The sequence below is a fragment of the Oryctolagus cuniculus genome, chromosome 1 (genome assembly GCF_964237555.1).
Source record: "Oryctolagus cuniculus chromosome 1, mOryCun1.1, whole genome shotgun sequence".
Classification (NCBI taxonomy): Eukaryota; Metazoa; Chordata; class Mammalia; order Lagomorpha; family Leporidae; genus Oryctolagus; species Oryctolagus cuniculus.
The window spans coordinates 53,701,135-53,720,220 of NC_091432.1; the positions used below are offsets into that span (position 1 = coordinate 53,701,135).

The window sequence follows — 19,086 nt, forward strand, 5'->3', positions numbered from 1 at the left end:
AGTTGAGTAAGGAGCCAGAACCCCTATTCTCTGCCTGATGTCTGACACTGGACACCAGCTCTACCTATGGGATCATCTCCCCCAGGTATGCCCCATCCAAACCTTGTCTGAGTTTTAGGAAGCCTGTGGCTGTCTCCCTCCTCCCATCCTCTTTGGTTGGGCATCAGTAGATGCAGAGTTGTAGTCTTTTAACCCCTTTAAGGAGCTTTGAACCAAGGGGCAGATTTTAGAGCACAAATACTGGTGCCCCTCCACCTCCCATCCCTGGAGAAGGGAGCCAAGGGCTGGGCATTGTGTCAAAACCTCATCAAATAGGGTGGAGTTGTGCTCAGAAGTAATTCCTTTGGGATAAACAAGGGGTGTGGGTCAAGGAAACCGAGGCAGACCCTCAGACGTGCTGGGAATGGCCAGAGGCTGCTACTTCGGTCCACAGCATCTCAGGCCTCAGTCACCAGGACATAGAGGAGCCACGTGGGCACTCAAGACTGAAGGAAGCGTAACTTGCAGGTGGAGGCCAGGTGTGTGTGTGTATGTGTGGGCAGCGCAAGAGCCCAGAGGGACTGGTGGGCCTGCACTCCTGTTCCGTCTGTTTCCTTTTCTCATGTATTAACCCCCTCCCTTCTCTCTCCTGACAAGTGCCCCCTAAGGCTTTCATACTCATTCTCCCCTGTTGTACGCCATTTTGGAAAGTTCCCACTGCCTTCAAACTGGGTCATGGTGTGGATCTCAGGGAGAGAGAGAGAGAGGTACAGCTCTGTCCTACCTGCAGACACCCCTGGGGAACCGCAGGGCATTTGGGTTAACCCCTGACTGTATGTTGCTGGAATGCGGACCTGTGAGGGCTGCCCTGAGGAGCCAAGGGGAACTTGACCTACAAACGTAGCGACTCTACTTATCAGCCACTATAGGGCCAGTGCCCACCGAGGTCTGAGAGTGCCGGCCGCCTCTACAGGGGGCCTCTCTGGGGGTCCTTATGTGGAGGTAGCAGGGAATTGACCCAAAGATTCCATGCCCAGCGAGCCAGAGGCAATAAGGTACAGAGAGCATGGACTTGGGGGTCACAGAGGCCTGGCTTGGGTCTCGGCTTCCCTGGCTGGCAATGACTTGTTGGCAATCTCATATGCACAATGTGAAGTTAATTACTCCTGCCTCACAGGGTGCCTATTGTAAAGATGAGGGAAAATGCTGGCGCACAAAGGCGGGACCAAAGATGTCAGCAATTGTAATATGAGCCCACAAGAATGCAGGGCAAGAAGCCACTGGTGCAGCTTTGCCATCAACCAGCTCTGCTACCCGAGGTGTGGTGTGCAGAGGGGTCTGGCCCCTTGCTGGGGCGAGGTGTGTGTCTCAGCACCTGAGCATGCGGTCCCCTGGCTTCTTCCCATCTTTGGCTTTTCAAGTAGCCCCAGGTGCAGTGCCTGGGAGACAGACTTTGAGTTGGAGGTCTGTGCTGGGAGGGAGCAGGCAGAGGGAGAAATGCAACTGCCAGCAAGCCTGCCACTGCTTCTCTGCACCCCTGGGAGCTCAGAGGTGGCAGATGGGAGAGGGAGCCTGGGTCCTTTTTGCCCCCCCCAGGGGAAGGGTTGTCTGTGTGGTGAAGTCCTGGGGTAGGGAATGGGGGCAGGGGGTAGGAGGTAGCTCTGGAGGAGAGAGGTGGGAAGAGAGAGGGGAAGTGGGGAGAGAGAGGGAAAGGAAGGAAGGAATGAGTGCTTGGATCCTACAAGGCGGCTAGGGAGGGGGAGCAGAGCACCTACTGCACAAGGCCTTCCTGCCTCCAGACTTTTCCAGAGCTGAGGTTTAGTCTGCTGACCTTTCAAATTGGGCCTGGCCTTTCCCAGTGCAGGAGAAGTCACTGTCTGTCCACAAATACTTGTCTACTGCCCGGGGCTGCCAGAAATTCTGAAGGCGAAAGCTGAGGAATTCCAAGCACGTATGACTTAGCAGGATCGTTCCCAAACTGGATGCTTCTCCAAAGAACCTTCTGGAATTCATTGTGGTTGCTGCTCAGCTCTTCAAACCTAGCCAAGGGCGCCCAGTCTGACTGTGCAGGCCGCCCTCCGGTGCAGGGCCCCAGGGCTTGGGGAGGTTGACTGAGCCTTTGGAATCCTTGCTAACCTGGCTGAAGGTCAAAAGCAAGGAAGCTGGAGCCGGAGGTTCTGCCCCTGTCTACGGGGTCATCTTGGCCACACCACTGAAGCTGTGTGGGTGTGTTTGCTCCGCTCTGGCATGGGCTTGGTGCTGGGGAAGAGGAACCTGGAGGCTGACAGTGGTCAGCTCTTCCCGAGAAGGTCAACATGCATTCTTCTAGTAGGCTCTTTCTTCTCTCTCAGTAGGAGTTTGAGTGGTAGCAACTCTGCTCTTACAGAGTCTGCCTCTTGCCCCATCGCCAGATCCTAAGCTGTGAAATGTGTGCAGGGCCACAGTGGCCAATAGCTTTCCTTGACATTCTCCTGCCTTCCTCCCACTCCACTGCAGACATCACTAGTCAGTCTAAGAGGGAAGGGTGCTGGATTGATTAGTAGTGCCTGCCGGAGAGATCAAGTTGGCCAACTCTGATCCAGTGCTTGTGGGAACAGCGGTAGCAGTAAGGATTCATAGCCACGTGGGTTTTGGTTTACAGGACATCTGCGGCCACACTCTCATTCATCATCTTGACAAGCATGGGGTCTGGGGTGGTTACAACCTTGGTTGGAGCACAGCTTCAGGAGTGTGGCCTGAGAAGGAAGGAGATGGGAAGGAGAGACTGTCTGAGCCAGGAGAGCAGAACCCAGCCTAGCACGCACTGCAGGCCAAGCTGCCCTCACGCCCTCACTGCAGACAAAGAAAGGGGCTCTGAGATGTCACATGGCTTGCCCAGTATCACCCAGCTACCAGGCACAGGGGCTTGCTGGGTTTTTGCCTCTCAGTTTCCAGGGATTCTGGCTGTGCCTATAAAACAGGCTCGTGCTCTTCCCGAGGTTTATCCACAGTCTGCTTTCCAACAGTGTAACTTGACTCCAATGTCCACAGCGGGCGGGGGAGATCAAAGAGGGGAGGATGCTTCCTGCATAGAACTTGCTTGCTTTTTCCTCTGGAGAGCTGCACTGTAAAATACAAGCCTATAGAGTTACTGCGCACAAGCATTGATGCCACATCCTTAACTTTGCAAACAGCAGGAGCAACTGTGAGTCATGAACGAAGAAGCGGGAACTTGGGTGAAGTCTGCATACCCATGGGCCCCGGGCCATGCCAGCGCAGTTGTGTGCTCCTGGGCTGGGCTCTGGCCTTGCCCTGGCCCACGTGGCAGGATGGCAGGAGTGCTGTCATCCAGCTTCGTCACTGGATCCAGTGATGTTCCTGGTGGCAGACACAGAACACAAGCCCCTGACGTGGGGGAGAGGGTGGCACAGGTTTGTGGGCAGCTCCAGAGAAGTCCTGTTATTAAGGACTCAAAGTCTAGCAGCAGCCACCTGGGCACTGTTTGCTGATGGAACCGTCTCCCCTGGCTCTCCTGTCCGGCCCACAGGCCTAAGCCCCTGCCTTGACCTGCCATGTGCTACAATCATCCAGTGGGGCTCACATGGCCTGCAAGTGATTCTGGCCGGTCCCCCAGAGCCAGGCTGTCAGAGCAGACCAGCCCCCGGATGGAAGGTGCTTTCTGCCTTGGTCTTAGGCCTTGCTTACTGCCTGTGGCTCAGCCCGACCTGCTGGCATCCTTTCTCCCACTTCCCTGTGCACCTACTTGGGCTGTGTCCACCTGTGAGGCCTTAGCAAGCCTAGCTTGTTACCCGAGGCTCAGGAGTGCTCAGAGAAAACTGGCCCAGTCTGCAGCCCACCCAGTGCTCTCCCTGCCCCCAGCTCTAGCCCAGGCCTCAAGCCCAGCCTGCCTCCTGCTGTCTGCTGGGAGGAGGACAGCTCCTGGCCCCAGTCCCACTCCAGGGCCAAGGCATTCAGCCATTCAGCCCTGTGTCTTTTCCCTGGGTACCCCAATAACCAAATGGTTGGCAGGAAGAGACACGGAACAAAAGAACACCTTCCAGGCTGTTTCCTCTTTTTCTTTCAATTTCTGAGTTTGCTGCAGTTGGTTAAGGAGAGCCCCCTCTGCCAACCAGCTGACTGGTAAGATACATACATCAAACAGGGTGAAGAGGAAACACAGACTTTGCCATGTTACAAGGAATGTTGATTCGCAGCAGAAGCCAAACCCCACAGGCGTTGGTCCTGACCCCTGTCTCCAGCCTATGTGGCCTGGGCTAAACGAAGGAGGGAGTCCTAGGGCATCTGGAGAAAGTGAAGACAGAGCTGAGTTTGGGTCCTAGTTGGTAGACCTGCTTGAACCTCTGTTTTCTCTTCTGTAGGGCAGGGAAAACAGTAGCAGCTACCTGCAGGTAGCATCTACCTGAAACACAGGTTGCTGGGATGTCTCTGCAACACAGTGCCCCAGCACATGGCTGGCAGCCAACAGGTTTGTCTGTGGACTAGCCTTTCCCACCACATATCATTGCTAAGTTAGCCTGAGCAGAAAGGGGCTTGGAGCTGATCTTTGCCAGGAGGGAGCGCACCCATTCCTCTCAACACCCTCAGCTTTAGCAGTGTGCAGGTTACACGTGGCACCGCCAAGGGATGTAGCAAGATCCAGCAGGGACTGTGGCTGAAGAGGGTCCAGACTAAGCAAATCTTGGGATGCAAACAGCCCTGCGGCATGTGGGGCTCTGAACTGGGGGTCCCAGGCAGTAGCAAGGCTTGGAAGTGACCAGAGCATGGGCGCATGGGGCTGAGAGATGGGTGCTTTGCCCTGGGTTGTTCTCCCATGCCTAGCATCATGGGCAAGGTTTAAATATTTATTGAACAAATGAAGAATAAATGAATCCATGACAAGCTTATCACCTCACAGCCTAGTTGTTTCTGGAATTCCACTTGAAAACAAGGCAGAAGAGAACAGCTGCTAGCAGGGAACAAAGGTTCTTTGGCAAACAGGTGGATTTCTCTGGGTGCAAAGTGGCAGGGATTGGTCAGGTGGACTGGGCTGCCAGTCTAGAGGCCTTGGGCAGGCATGGTGGCCATGGGAGCCATACTTCTGCAGAAGATGGGCCATGTTCAAATGGTTAGATTCTGAAGACTGAAGCTACACTGTCAGGGCTTATGAGGAGTGTCTTGGATCAAGTCACTAGATCTTTCTGTGCCTTTGTCTCTTCTCCTGTAGAAGGGACCTACCTCACAGGACTGTGGAAAGCACCAAGTGAGATGACTTGGGTAAAGTGCACACTGCTAAGCACCATGGTCAGCATTGGTTTTTGATACATCTAAGGAGGTTATGCATGCTGGATGGATTAGCCCAAAGAGAAGAGGGTTACATTGTAACGTCCAGGATGAGACCTAAATCAGGGGCAGGCCTAGGGGCCTGAAGAGGAGGGATCAGGGCAGAGTGGGTGGTTCACAAAGAAATGATCAGCGGATCTGATCGAATGTGTTGGGAGGAGCAGAAAATTGAGAACACCTTTGTGGATCTGGAAAGGGGAGGGTGCCTCCGGCAGAGAGAAGGGATGTGTTAAAGAGCAGGGGTGGGACGAGAGAAAACTCTGGGGAATACCAAGGGGACTTGTGAGAGATGCTGTGGACTTGGAAGTGTCTGATTGGGTGGGTGAGCTGTTGAGGTTGGAGGGAGAGTGAGCAGTACTAGAAGCCAGGAGGGAGGTTAGCAGGGAGGTGTGGAGGAGGCTTCTAGAAAGCTTTTCCACCCGGGGGCTAGGGGAGGAGAAGACCCCACCTAGAAGCAAGCAGAGCAGCAGCCAGGGGGTGGGGGAGAAGGTGAGTGTCACAGCTCGGTAGCTGCCACCGGGCTCCTGCAGAAAGGAGGAAGGAGGTGGCCGATCAGCAGAACAAGGGAAACAGAACCAGGGCTGCCCCGGTCGATTCAGAGCTGACCACTCAGACGGCCAGTTCAGTTTCTAGAACACCAGAGGCAGACTTTAGGGCTTCACAAAGAAGAGAAGAAATAGATATAGATCTGTAAAAATTTCCAGGAGAGTGTTGTAAGGAAAACGTGCACCAGGGCAGAAGCGCTGGCAATCTGCGTGTGTGTGAGCGAAAGTCGAGGTGCTGGTGGAAGAGGGATGCTTGACTCTGCAAGTGGATGAGGGAGGCGGGAGGGAAAGGGGCAGCCTTGGAACTGAGGCAGGGAGCAGAGATGTCGAGATGCAATAGGAAAAACGTGAAGCTAATGGCTTTGATGATCTCAGTGAAGGAGGAAATAAAAACATAAGGTGAGGACGCAATAGGAAACAGGTGTTGGGAGAGAGGGAGTCCTGTGAGAGCGAGACAGGCATCTCAGGCCGGGGAGCACCCGGTGGCAACGGAAGGATGACAAAGTGCTGGGCCGGTCCGTGTCCATGCTGTGATTTTGTGCCGGGTCCCACGCCGGGGAACGAGAGGAGATGCCTACCAGGGGTGGAGAGTGCAGGGCGAGTGTGAAGAGGGAAGGAAGCTTTGAGTGTGAGGCCAGAGTAGAGCCTTGGCTGGATTCGGGATCTTTGCTATTTGGAATTTGTCATCTAAAGCCACAAGTAAGACTTCAGAAAAATGACTTCGAATCTCCATTTGATTTTGGGCTTTGTGTGGCAGCAAATCTCTGTGGGGCACACAGGTGCTGAGTCCGGAGGAAGAGGCTGCCAGGGGTCACATGACTGCTGGGGTGTTTAGGAGGACTGAACTAGGGACCTGGTGTCGGAGGCCAGCTTACCACGTCACTGCACTGCTCCAAATGGACTGCCTCTGTCATCCCTGTGGTGATGGGAGAATAGTTTGGGAAGGGACACAGATGAGACAGTCCATGATACTCCCTGACTTGATTGCAGAAGTGACTGTGGCCATTCTGACCATGGTCCAGGGAGCTGACCGGAACACCTGCCTCATGATGTCAGGAGTCCTTCTTCAGTGCTAGGGAATAAGGCTGATGCTAGCATGGGGGAGACCATGTCATGTTGGAATCATCATGAAAAGACCAGGGGTGGAAGCTCTGGATCTTACTAAAAATTGCACCAAAAGCACACAGGTGAGAAAGTCATTTAACCCATAAATGCAGACGGATGGTTGACTTTCAGAAACTGAAGCAATCTGGTGGCCTCCCCTGAGTAGAATTGTCGGTGGTGAGCTTGGTCTCCTTCAGGCAGTGACAGCCTTGGTCATGGGTGTGGCCAACACATGATTCCAATGGGGGAGCAGGACATTGTGGGAATTAGCGGTGCGAACCAACACTGCACAAAACACAGTCTCAGGTGAGGCAGAGCCAATGCACCCACCCACCACAGCCATGGCATTGGACAGAGAGCTCGAACGGGGAAATCCTTGGCCTTCAGTAACCTGGCTTTGTGGGTTGTGTGTTTGCTGGTCGCCAAACATTCCCAGTTCAGTGAGAGTTTGTATTCTCCAACATCATAACAAATAGGGAAAGATATAACCTCTGAAGCCCGAGTGAGAAAAGGCTTCCAGGAGCTGCTTTTTAGAAATGCTGACAAATGTTTGCCAAGGGCAGGCACTGTGCTTCCCTGGGCAGCTGCTTAGGCCGTGGTCAGGGTTTCCAGGAAGTTGTCTACCAATGCAACCCCAACCCTGGCTCCCACACAGAGCAAACGTGTAACAGATTAAATATTTATCTATTGTTCTGTCCACCTCAATAACATATCACACTCTTTAAAGTGGTTGCCTTAATGATGTTTGTGTGTCTTGGAATGCTGCCCTGGGCTAACAGTTTGTGTCTGAAGATGCAAAAACATGAAAATCAATAAAAAGAAATGAAAAGTCCATCTCATGGATAAAACATCATTTATCTTGATCATTGGCACTTCTCAGAACTTCTTAAGTGCCCTTTCAGATGCCAGCATCAGAGGGTGCACAGCGATCAGGGGAGTGGACGCAGGAGTCCAGGTGGCACCGGCTGTAGAGAAGCATCATGTTGGAGCAGGTGCTCACTAGGTGTTTCCAACAGAGAATTTCCAGACATTTCTGGTCTTTCCACTCTCCCAGAGTAAACAACACACCTGCCTATGAGAAGACATTTCACAAGACCTATGACGTATTAGTGACCCCATTTGGTAGGTTTTACGTAATGTGGTAGGCATTGCAACAGAGTTCAGGCTCGTTGTTTTGAATCTGGAACATGAAAGCACTATTCCACATCCAGCAGTCAGTCTTACACCTCGTGCTGCCCACAGCGTGGGATGCACCTGGGGAAGGAACAAGAGTCCTCCTCTGTGGTGAGAAGGGTGGAAGCTCTGGAGCCCACAGATCAGCTCCCTGGCCTGGCCATCCTCTTCTTTCCTTTGTCTCACATGTGCAGCCTCTGTGGCCTGCTGGGTTCCCTTAGCTCTTTTTTTTTTTTTTTTTTTTTTTGACAGGCAGAGTGGACAGTGAGAGAGACAGAGAGAAAGGTCTTCCTTTGCTGTTGGTTCACCCTCCATTGGCCGCCGCGGCCAGCGCGCTGTGGCCGGTGCGCTGCGCCGATCCGATGGCAGGAGCCAGGTGCTTATCCTGGTCTCCCATGGGGTGCAGGGCCCAAGCACTTGGGCCATCCTCCACCGTACTCCCTGGCCACAGCAGAGAGCTGGCCTGGAAGAGGGGCAACCGGGACAGAACCCGGTGCGCCCCGACCGGGACTAGAACCCGGTGTGCCGGCGCTGCAAGGCGGAGGATTAGCCTAGTGAGCCGCGGTGCTGGCCTCCCTTAGCTCTTATAGGACAGTGTGTGGACAGCTTGGGATGGTCTGGGAGCTCCTGCTGTGTTTACAGTCTCAGAGGCGGTGAGGTTATTCGCTGCCCAGCAGGTGCTGTTGAGACCTGAGTAGGGGTGAGAGTGAGCGGAGGCTGCATCCCCCATTCTTGGCCCCAGACCTTCATGATGCTGGCATAACTTTCCCCAAATTTTTCTGCACAGTGGGAGGGAAACGTGCTGATACAGATTGCTTCCCGTTTCCTTATAAATATATGCACTCCTGGGTTGGGCATTGTGGTACAGTGGACTAAGCTGCCTCTGGGATGCTTAATTCCATAACTGAGTGCCTAGGATCAAGTTCCACCTCTGTTTCTGGTCCAGCTTCCTGTTAATGGGCACCTAGGGAAGGGCACAGTAATGGCTCAAGTACTTGGGTCCCTGCTACCCATGTGGAAGCTTTGGATGGAATTCCTGGATCCTGGCTTTTGCCTGACCCAGCCCTGGGTTATGGACATTTGGGGAGAGAACCAGCATATGGAAGATCTCTCTCTCTCTCTGCCTTTCAAAAAACACACATCTGCTCCCCAAGATCTGAGAGCTCTTCTCCGCCTTCACTCTTTGTACTCCATCCCTCCTGGCTTTGCGCCCATTCCCCCCGGGGACCTGCCTCTTTCCTGTCTCAGGATCCTCAGCCATGCTTCGCCCTTGGATGGTGGGCTCCCTGCTTGAGCAGCTCCACCTTTCAGGAGTTCCATTCAAACATCACTTTGGCAGAGACTTCTCTTCTAGTCTGTGCTGCTTCTCCATACCGGTCACCGCGCTTTGTGCTAATAATGATTGTGTGTGTGTGTGTTTGTGTGTGATTTTTTTAAGATTTATTTTTTATTTCGGCCAGCGCCGCGGCTCACTAGGCTAATCCTCCGCCTTGCGGCGCCGGCACACCGGGTTCTAGTCCCGGTCGGGGCGCCAGATTCTGTCCCGGTTGCCCCTCTTCCAGGCCAGCTCTTTGCTGTGGCCAGGGAATGCGGTGGAGGATGGCCCAAGTGCTTGGGCCCTGCACCCCATGGGAGACCAGGATAAGCACCTGGCTCCTGCCATTGGATCAGCGCAGTGCGCCGGCCGCGGCGGACATTGGAGGGTGAACCAACGGCAAAAGGAAGACCTTTCTCTCTGTCTCTCTCTCTCACTGTCCATACTGCCTGTCAAAAAAAAAAATTTATTTAAAAGACAATGTGACAGAGAGAGGTCCCCCTCCCCATACACACAATGTTCCATCTGCTGGTTCACTCCCCAAATGGCCGCAACAATAGGGGTTGGGCCAGGCCAAAGCCAGGAGCCTGGAATTCCATCTGGGTCTCCCATGTGGGTGCAGGGGTCTGAGTACTTAGGCCATCTTCTTCTGCCTTCCCAGGTGTATTGGGGAGCTGGGTTAGAAGCAGAACAGTCAGTGCTTGAGCTGGTTCCCAACCAGTGCCCTGAAATGGGATGCTGATGTTGCAGGTGGCAGGTTAACCTGCAGTGCCCTAATCCTGGCTCCTATATTTGTTTTTTGCATGTTTTCCCTCAGTCTGAAAGCTCTCACTCAGCACATGCTTGGTGCATATGTAGCTAAATGGATGGGGGACTTCCACAGACTACACTTTGCATGCCGTGTCCATGGGTTCTGCGTCCTGGAATTCAGCCAACTATGGTTGGAAAATTAAAATTGGGCTAAACATGTACAGACTGCTTTCTTGTTATTCCATAAACAACACAGCCTCACAGCTATTTACATGGCATTTATGTTGTATCGGGCGTTATAAGTAAGCAGAGACGACTGGATGTGTTTAGGAAGGGACAGGCATTTGGCCTTGCAGTTGAGACGTCAGTTAGGACTCCCATGTCCCGCATCAGTACCTGGCTTTGACACTTACCTCTGACTCCTGATCCTAGTTTCCTGCTAATGAAGATGCTGGGAGGCAGCAGTGGTAGCAAGTAATTGAGTTCCAGGCCCCCTTGGAGACCTGGACTGACTTCTCCACTCTTGGCTTTGGCCAGGCCAGTGCCGGCCATTGTGGACTACTGGGGAATGAACCCGCAGATGGGAGCTCTGTCTCTCAAATAAATGAATGAAAAATGCTTTAAAAAAGGACACCGGAGGATGTTCAATGGTCACATGCAAACACTGCAGCATTTTACATAAGGAGATTGTGTGTTTTGGAGGCTGCTCAGGTCCCGGATCCAATCCCCTGCGGGTACTGAGGGACCACTGAGCTGGTCGTAGAAAGGCCTCAAGAGGTAAACAGGTCCCGTGGTGGAACACAGTTAGACCTGCTCTGCTCTCTGTCTTCCCTAAGAGTCAGTCTTTCATGCAGGAGCTTCGCACATGACTCCAGCTAGAAAGCCAGAGAAAGCCCACAACCACAGAGAGTCTAATTTTCTTAGCCCTGTTCTCCGAATGTATCTGTGTGACAGCTCTCCATCTTTAGACACCTGCAGAGTGTACCCTCAGAGAGGCTTCTGTGGTGGCTCCCCGCCTGGGAAGCCTGGAATGCTCAAGAAAGGACCGCTTGGGCTGCTGCTCGGCCTGCACTGGGCACTAGCATGGCTGCTTCATTGCCAAGGCCACAGAAACACAGACCTGTACGCACATATTCACACATGCAGCCGCTGCTGCCAAAAAGCGGAGGGCACAAGCAAATTTTGGAGCTTGTATTTTTTAGGAAAATGGAGGAAAAACAGTAGAAAATTACTTTTGTAGTTATGACTGTGAGCAACTCATATTAATACCTGTCCTTTAAAAATAATCTGTTTTATTATTATTATTTTTTTTTTCCGTTCTGAGCGGTGCCTTTATTCACCTCGCGTGGTGAGAATGCCCGCCACTGTGAGTGCAGGCCACCCCGCAGCAAGGCTGTTTCTTTCAGAAGCAGCTTCTTGCAGGAGTCTGTGCTCACAGTGGTACAAGAATGGTACAATGGCACACACACTCCGAAGGACACACGGCTAAGTTTACGTCATGTGAAAACGTACATGTGGGAAGCCGGCCATGTGGACAGGCATGCAGCGGGAGAGGAGGTGACGGGAGCCCCTCCGAGGATCCGTCCCGGGCCAGACGCGGTGACGCTGCCGCTCCGACGACGTGCGCCGGCACACGAGGCAAAGGCAGACGGTGGACCCCACGCAGGTGGCAGGAAGCACTGGCTTGGAAGATGCTGAACTTGACAGAAACACTGCAGCCGTACGTTCCCTTCCGCTGGTCTTTCCTTGATGCGGACACGCACAGAGAATCCTGATGGTGGTCTGGCGCCACTGAACTACTCTTCTCGTTACACATTTAACAACAGCAAAACACAAACCATAGATCACGTACAGCTTTAAGCCAAAAAGTAGGGAGGGGGCGCATCTGAATTTGAATGTTTTTCGTTTCACGAATCTGTGGTCTCTAGCACTGTCCCAAAAAAATGACCAAAGCAGGGCTGGGTTTGGATTCTTTGAAAAATTCAGAGCAGAAGCAACGTTACTTTTTCTCGGGGCCTTCTGAGAAACCAGACCAAAACAAAACCCTTCCAGGGCCCGCCGAGCAGCGTCTGCAGCTCCAGACGGCAGCAAGAGCCGCGCCCCCGCGGAAGCCGGGGCTGCGGTGCGTGCCTGTCGGGGACCAGAGCCGCCGTCGCGCACGTCTTGACCCCGCTTGGCGCCCGCTGTCACGGCCAGTGTGGCTCTGGGGTTGTGCTTACAGCCACGCCCGTGGAGTCCCCGGGGAGACAGCTCTGCCGGGCAGAGCCCCTTCCAACAGCGAGGACAGCAGGTTCGCGGCCTGGGCGAGGACTGCCCGCCCGACTGCGCTGGGACGCGGGACGGAAGAGCACTGAAAGACGTGGCGGCCTATTTTACTGGCGACTCAGAATGCAAAGTATTTTATTTTTAAACTCCTGAAATTTGAAAACAAAACAGCCTAGGTTAAACCATAGTTTTCCAACGCTGAATGCACTCCCTGGGAGCTGTTTTTCTGCTTGAAAGACAAAGACGACTTCCTACACCTGCCCAGGCGGAACACTAGCTGAATGGACTGGTTGGGTGGACGTCGGTCGCGCCTGCGGCATCCCTTCCCTCAGGAGGACTAGACGCCGCGCGGCGGCCTCGCCCCGAACGTCTCCTGAGAGGCGTACACCATGTACAGGAAGCCGTCGCTGTCCTTCTCGCTCTCGTACACCTCGGAGATGGGCGTGGAGACGCTCACCATGCTGTGCCCGTTCACCAGCAGGAAAAAGGCTTGGTTGGCGTTGAGCTGCAGGCGCCTCCTGATGATTTTGATGAGCTCGCTCATGTTCACGTGGTCGGGTACAAGGAACTTGGTTTTATCCAGGACAGGAAGCTGCTTCTCACCCTTGTATCGTTCTATTATCACCGGGATCTTGGTGGGGTGCTGCTCCCGGATGAGCCTGACGTCCTCCACTCGCTGTTCGAAGGTACGGCGCTGCTTGAAGGTCTTCTCCGACGGCATGGCGGGGCGGCGAGGCGGCGGCGGGGCAGGCGGAGGGTCCCGGCGGCTCCGGCGACAGCGACTTCCCTTGTTGTTGTTTTATTATTTTTTAAAGATGTATTTTAATAAAGATTTATTTTAGTTATTTGAAAGAGTTACAGAGAGAGGTAGAGACAGAGAGAGAGGTCTTCCATCCACTGGTTCACTCCCTAGATGGCCGCAACGGCCAGAGCTGCACCGATCCGAAGTCAGGAGCTTTGTTGGGGTCTCCCACGCAGGTGCAGGGGCCCAAGGACTTGGGCCGTCTTCTACTGCTATCCCAGGCTATAGCAGAGAGCTGGATTGGAAGAGGAGCAGCCAGGACTAGAACCGGTGCTCATATGGGATGCCAGCACTTCAGGCCAGGGCATTAACCCACAGCGCCACAGTGCCGGCCCCTCAAACATGTATTCTTTAATTTGAAAGTTATATAGATAGAGGAAGAGAGAGGGAGGGAGGGAGGGAGGGAAAGAAATCTCTCTTCCGTCTATTGGTTCACTACCCAAATGGCCACAATGGCCGGAGCCGGGCCAGGCTGAAGCCAGGGTGCAGGAGCCCAAGCTCTTGGGCCATCTCCTGCTGCTTTCCCAGGTGCACTAACAGGGAGCTGGATTGGAAGTGGAGCAGCCGGGACATGAACCGGCACCTGTCTGGGATGCCAGCGCCACAGATGACAGCTTTACCTGCTGTGCCACAGTTCCAGTCCCTGTTTTATATTTAAGATTTATTTATTCACTCACTTATTTGAAAGGCAGACAGGGAGGGGAAGGGAAAAGAGGAGAGAGAGAGAGAGAGAGAATGAATCTTCCATCTGCTGGTTCACTCCCTGAGTTTACAACAGGCAGGTCGGGGCCAGGCTCAAACCAGGACCCTGGAGCTCATCCTAGTCTCCTGTGTGGGTGGCAGCAATCCAAGCACTTAGGGCGTCTTCTGCTGCCTTCACAGAAGCATTAGCAGGAAGCTGGATGGGAAGTGGAGCAGCTGGGACTCCAGTTGATGCACTGATAAGGGATGCTGGCATGTCAAGTGGTGTTTCAACATGCTGCACCACAGTGCTGGACTTCCAGATTTGCATTTATTTTGTTTGAATGGCAAGGAGAGAGTGAATGAAGGTACAGAGAGAAATAGAGATCTCCCATCCATTAGTTTACTCCCTAAATGTCTGCATCAGCTGGGCCTGGACCAAGCTGAACCCAGAAGTCCCAACTCAGTACAAGTCTGCAAAGCACATGGGCCATCACCTGCTGACCCCCCGGGTGTGCGTTAGCAGAAAGCTGGAGTTGGAAACAGAGCCAAGACTTGAGTCTAGGCACTGCAATATGGAATGTAGTCAAGCGAATTGGTATTTTTTTTTTTAAGATTTTTTTTATTAGAAAGGCAGAGAGAGAGAGACAGACAGACAGACGGAGGGATGGTGGGAAGGAGAATCATCTGCTGGTTTATTCCCCAAATGGCTGGGATAGGATGAAGCCAGGAGCTCCACCTGGGTCTCCCAAGAGGGTGGCAGGGGCCCAACCACCTGGGTCATCCTCCGCTGCTTTCCCAGGCACATTAGCAGGGAGCTGGATTGGAAGTGGAGCAGCGAGGACATGAACCGGCACCTGTATGGGATGCTGGCATCACAGGTGGCAGCTTAACCCATTGTGCCCCCAACAGTGTCTTAACTGCACTGCTGAATGCCTTCCCCAAATGGCCCTTTACTGAGCCAGGAATTGCAAGTCCTTTGGGAAGCTGGCGGGTAGAGGCAGGCCCCCGAGGCCAGTGAGTCCTCCTACCCAGCACTGCGTCTCAGCGTGTTCGCAGCATCTGCAGCAGCTCTCTTGCTGTTTCCACTAAACCTAAGAGCATTTAAATGGCAGGCAACATTGAAAGCAGCGAATGCAGAGCACATCCCTCTTCAGGTAGGAGTCCGGGGGGGAGGGGGGAGGAGCCGTCTTCCAGGCAGTGAACCTCAAATTATTTTTGATCACCTCCCACTTAGGCCAAAACTGCCTGACCTCTTGACTCCATCTAGTCTCATTTTCCAGTGGAAAAATAAATTAGTGATAATTGGAGGGGAGTGGGTTATGTATACATTTGCTCTAGCACTGAAGTGTGGCTGATTCACATTGGAACCACAATGTATACATGGCTTGGAGTCTAGTTATTGGAAAATTACAGCCCCAGAATACTGTTGATGCAAATAAACTTCACCATACTCTGTAGGGTTAACCAAGCAACCCACAACAAATACGTTGATAATGATAAAGCTAAGCTAACAGTCATTCGTAATTAAAAAGTACCGATGGCAGCAGCTGAAATCTGCAACCAACTCAAGGCAACACCGACGATGTGCTGATAAAGCGTCTCCCAGACTTGGGCAAGGCCAACCCTGGGTCCGCGCGTGGGAATCCTGGGTGTTTTCGTACAGGAGGCGAGCGCCACGCAGCTGACAGCGAGACTACACAGCACAACTGTAGGCGCTCTCCCTCACCATGCTCTCCTACTCTGTTAGTGATCGGTAGCCCTGGTAACATGTAACCATCAAACCTTAGCCAAAGGGCACACAGTTCACCATACTGCTCCCAAACAGGGCTTAAAAACTACAGGTTCAAGGCACAGGAAGAGGCTTCTGGGACATCTCTCCCTTCCCTCCCCCGTCTGCCTGGCTCCTGCCCCTCTGCAATGCCCCTAGATCTGTCTCCACTCTTAACATCACCATGCAGGCAGCTTCTCTTCCACGCTCAGGCAGACCAGAGATGTGCATCTGGGCTTACTAAGTGCTCGGATGCCCATTTGAAAATGTGAGAGATTTCCTGTACTACCCAGTGCAGGGCAATCTCCTGATAGCACGTTAAGTATGGGAGGAGGAAAAGGAAGTGCAGGTGAATGTCTAGAGTGTTCTCTGAATGTGAGAAAACACCTTCAACACTTGCATGCCTTTGCAGCAAGTGCCTGGGGCCTCTGGCAGTGCCTCCAGGGAGGGGCTGTGGCTGCTGGGGGTGGGGAGGGAGGGACACTTAGGTTTTTCACTGAATACCCATTCATGCTTTTTGAATTCTGTGCCATTTATGTATTAACTAAAAATAACCAGGAATTTAAGTTTAGAAAGGAGAAAATACCCAGTGTTCCTACAGAGACTGGAACCTTGTCCTGGTTTCCTGGTTTGGATTTTTTTTTTTTTTTTTTTGAAGAGGTGAGGGTTAAGTTCAGTTTATTTATTATTCTGATGCTTCTTTCTTGTTCAAATCATGGTCATGTGTAAGCAGGAGACTCCAGCTTTGAAAGGCAAACATCTAAAGGAGGTGACAGGTTCTGTAACGTGGGCCCTGGGATTCCGGACAAGGGCCTCAGTTCTGAAAAGCAATTTTCTTGAAATGTTTGCTTATTTATTTTCAACCACTTGAAAGGCAGAGAGCGAGCAAGAGCTTCCATTCACTGGTTCACTCCACAAATGTCTGCAATAGCCAGGCTGGGCCAGGCTGAAGCCCAGAACTCCAACCTGGTCGCCCATGTGGGTGGCAGAGGCCCAAGCATTTGGACCATCAGTGGCAGCCTTCCCAGGTGCATTAGCAGGGAGCTGGGTCTCAGAGCAGCACTCTGATATGGGATGCCGGTGTTGCAAGGGCCAGCTTAACAAACACACTGCACCCCGACAACTTTCTAAGTTCGTGCTCTTACTAAGGGCACCTGCATATTTGCAGCTTAAGTACAAGGGAAAAAAAAAAAGACAAGAGAGACAACAAAATTCGTAAAGCACAGCGTGTTTGAATGAATGAATACATTTCTCTTATTTCATCCCACGTGAGGATTGCTCAAGGACACGAAGTCATTGCTTATCTTGATTTGCCACCAGGAATTTAAAAGAGAGCAACAGAAGTATTACAGTACTTAGTGTTTCCTAATGAAAAATCTTTCACTAATTATATAAAAAAATTCTATTCTTTTAAAGAAATTGACGTAACAATGCACACTGCCTTTGTATCTTAAATGCTCTACGCTGAGAAACAATTCTTTCTTGGAGCAAAATACCCAACGAAATGTGCAGTATTACAAACTGGATTCTGAGTTACTACAGATAGACAGTATAGGAAGAAAAGATGAGAAAGCTGAAAGGAATGTTCTGGACAATATGGGAGGCCTAGCTTTGGGTGGTGTAGACACAGATCACGGTGACTTCTCCAGACCAGACAGGGCTTTGTGCAATGGGCCTCCAATAGTGACAAGGTGGCGGTTAAGGGCTTCCAGAGGAAGGCACTCAAGCTGGTGTCTAGTGGGCACTGTTTGTGAAAATCGTACACTGAAGGTGAGTTAGCAGTGATTATTTACCCGAAGGCTTAGGTCAGTTTAAGGGTGCAAACGCCAAGTCCCAGCAGCCCCTCTTTGTCTCTGAGGGCAGTCTCCTAGCTGCTAGGGGTGCAAATATTTCCCTGCTGCCTGCCCCCTATCATCACCTGTTTCCCCTCGAGCTCCTTCCCTGTTCCTCCAGGACCTACCAGCAGCCTGGCCCAGCTGGAGTGCTGCATTTCAAGGTCAGGTTCACAAAGAGGGGATACAAGTAACCACAGGCCCTAGAGGTACCCACGCAAGGAAACTGCTCGGCTTTGGTCTAAATGACTTACATTTTTCCTTGCCCGAATTAGCTGGTAATTGCATGTGGGCAGACTTAGCCAGAATGGTCTGAATGATCAATTAGAAGGCAAAAAGGAGTTCCTTTCTTCAAAGTTCAAGGGTTCCTGTTGAAGAGCTCGACTTCCCAAGCGATGCTCCAATGGGCCTGTGCCCAGCTCTCTGCGGTGCCGGAGTAGATTGTACATTTGCCTAACGATAATGAATTGAGTACTTATTTTTGCAGAAAAATATAGGGCATTTCCATTACATGCAATCAAGCAAAAAGGCTGCAAAATGTGCCACTCCATTAATTCTAAACTGAATTCTTCCCAAATGTCACCCTGAAATGAGAGTATGGGGTGATTAGAAATTTGAAGGAATTAAGGGTAATTTCCATTTCTACAAAGGACTTGAGGGACATGACTCCTGCCACACACACACACACAAAATTAGTTGGGTTAAATTTGTGTGAATCACTGAGGCTTGTCCTGGGCTGCCCTGATGGTGGCAGTAGAGGGTTCTGGGGCTTCTTTGAGCTCTCAGGTGTGTGTGGGCAGATGCGCACGCGTGCGCGCACACACACACACACCCCTGTAGAACATGTCAAGAATGCAGTTGGTCAGTTATTAACACATCTGTCATTTGAAGGAAAACATCGGCTTCTGAACCTCGGAGCCTCAGCCTTCTCATCTTCGAAGGGGATTATGAGGCCTACTTCAGTGAGAGTGGCGGGCATGCGTGAGTGTGGGTCTAGCTCAGGACTCAGTGGGGCGCCCGGCATGTGTTCACACCCATCGTGACTTGAGCTGAGCTGCCATCTTCTGGGGACTCTGTCTTGCCTAAACTGGTTCCTAAATCACTCAGAGGGACATTGGGACCTGGCGTCTGGAGGCGGATGACCTTCCCAGTCATTGCTGGGTCCGCCCCAGGGCCTGGGAGGTGCAGGGCAGCCCTTGGAGCTTCTGATGCTTTGCTTTGTAGTGTCAGTCCCTACTCTCTGGGTTGCAGCTGGCTTTGTGGGAGAGAGCACAGAGCGAGAGACAGGAGCTAGCAGAGCAGGACATTCCGGATGCTGGTCCCTGGGGCCCGGGGCCCCTCACTCCACGTTCCGGTACTTGGTGAAGAGGTTGTACAGCACCCGCAGGGTGGACTTCAGGTCACAGTTGACGATATCTGCAGAGGAGACAAGAGAGACGGGCTGCTGCAGGGGAGCTTCACACGCCGAAGCTGCTGTGCACTGCCCCCGTGTCTGCCACCCCAGCCTGCGGCCGCGTGGACTCATGGCAATCAGGGGGGTGGGCATGGGA

The 19,086-nt window shown here is 52.5% G+C and overlaps 2 protein-coding genes across 2 annotated transcripts in view; both read right to left on the reverse strand.

Annotated features, from left to right (window-relative positions):
* Positions 1 to 11,475: 11,475 nt before the first annotated feature.
* Positions 11,476 to 13,236, reverse strand: LOC138849515 (microtubule-associated proteins 1A/1B light chain 3B). Its single transcript, XM_070073239.1, has one exon. The coding sequence runs from the start codon at positions 13,169 to 13,171 to the stop codon at positions 12,788 to 12,790; it is 384 nt and encodes a 127-aa protein (XP_069929340.1). The 5' UTR covers positions 13,172 to 13,236; the 3' UTR covers positions 11,476 to 12,787.
* Positions 13,237 to 16,916: 3,680 nt separating this feature from the next.
* The window catches only part of PARVA (parvin alpha), a 170,619-nt gene continuing 168,449 nt past the window's right edge, over positions 16,917 to 19,086 (reverse strand). The window contains exon 13 of the mRNA XM_051824848.2: positions 16,917 to 18,952. Coding sequence (XP_051680808.1) covers positions 18,876 to 18,952 — 77 coding nt within the window. The 3' untranslated portion in view covers positions 16,917 to 18,875. The remainder of the gene's footprint in view (positions 18,953 to 19,086) is intronic.

What these genes read in the sequence shown, in the direction of transcription:
- LOC138849515 (XM_070073239.1), bottom strand. Translation starts at nt 13,171, where the DNA reads ATGCCGTCGGAGAAGACCTTCAAGCAGCGCCGTACCTTCGAACAGCGA.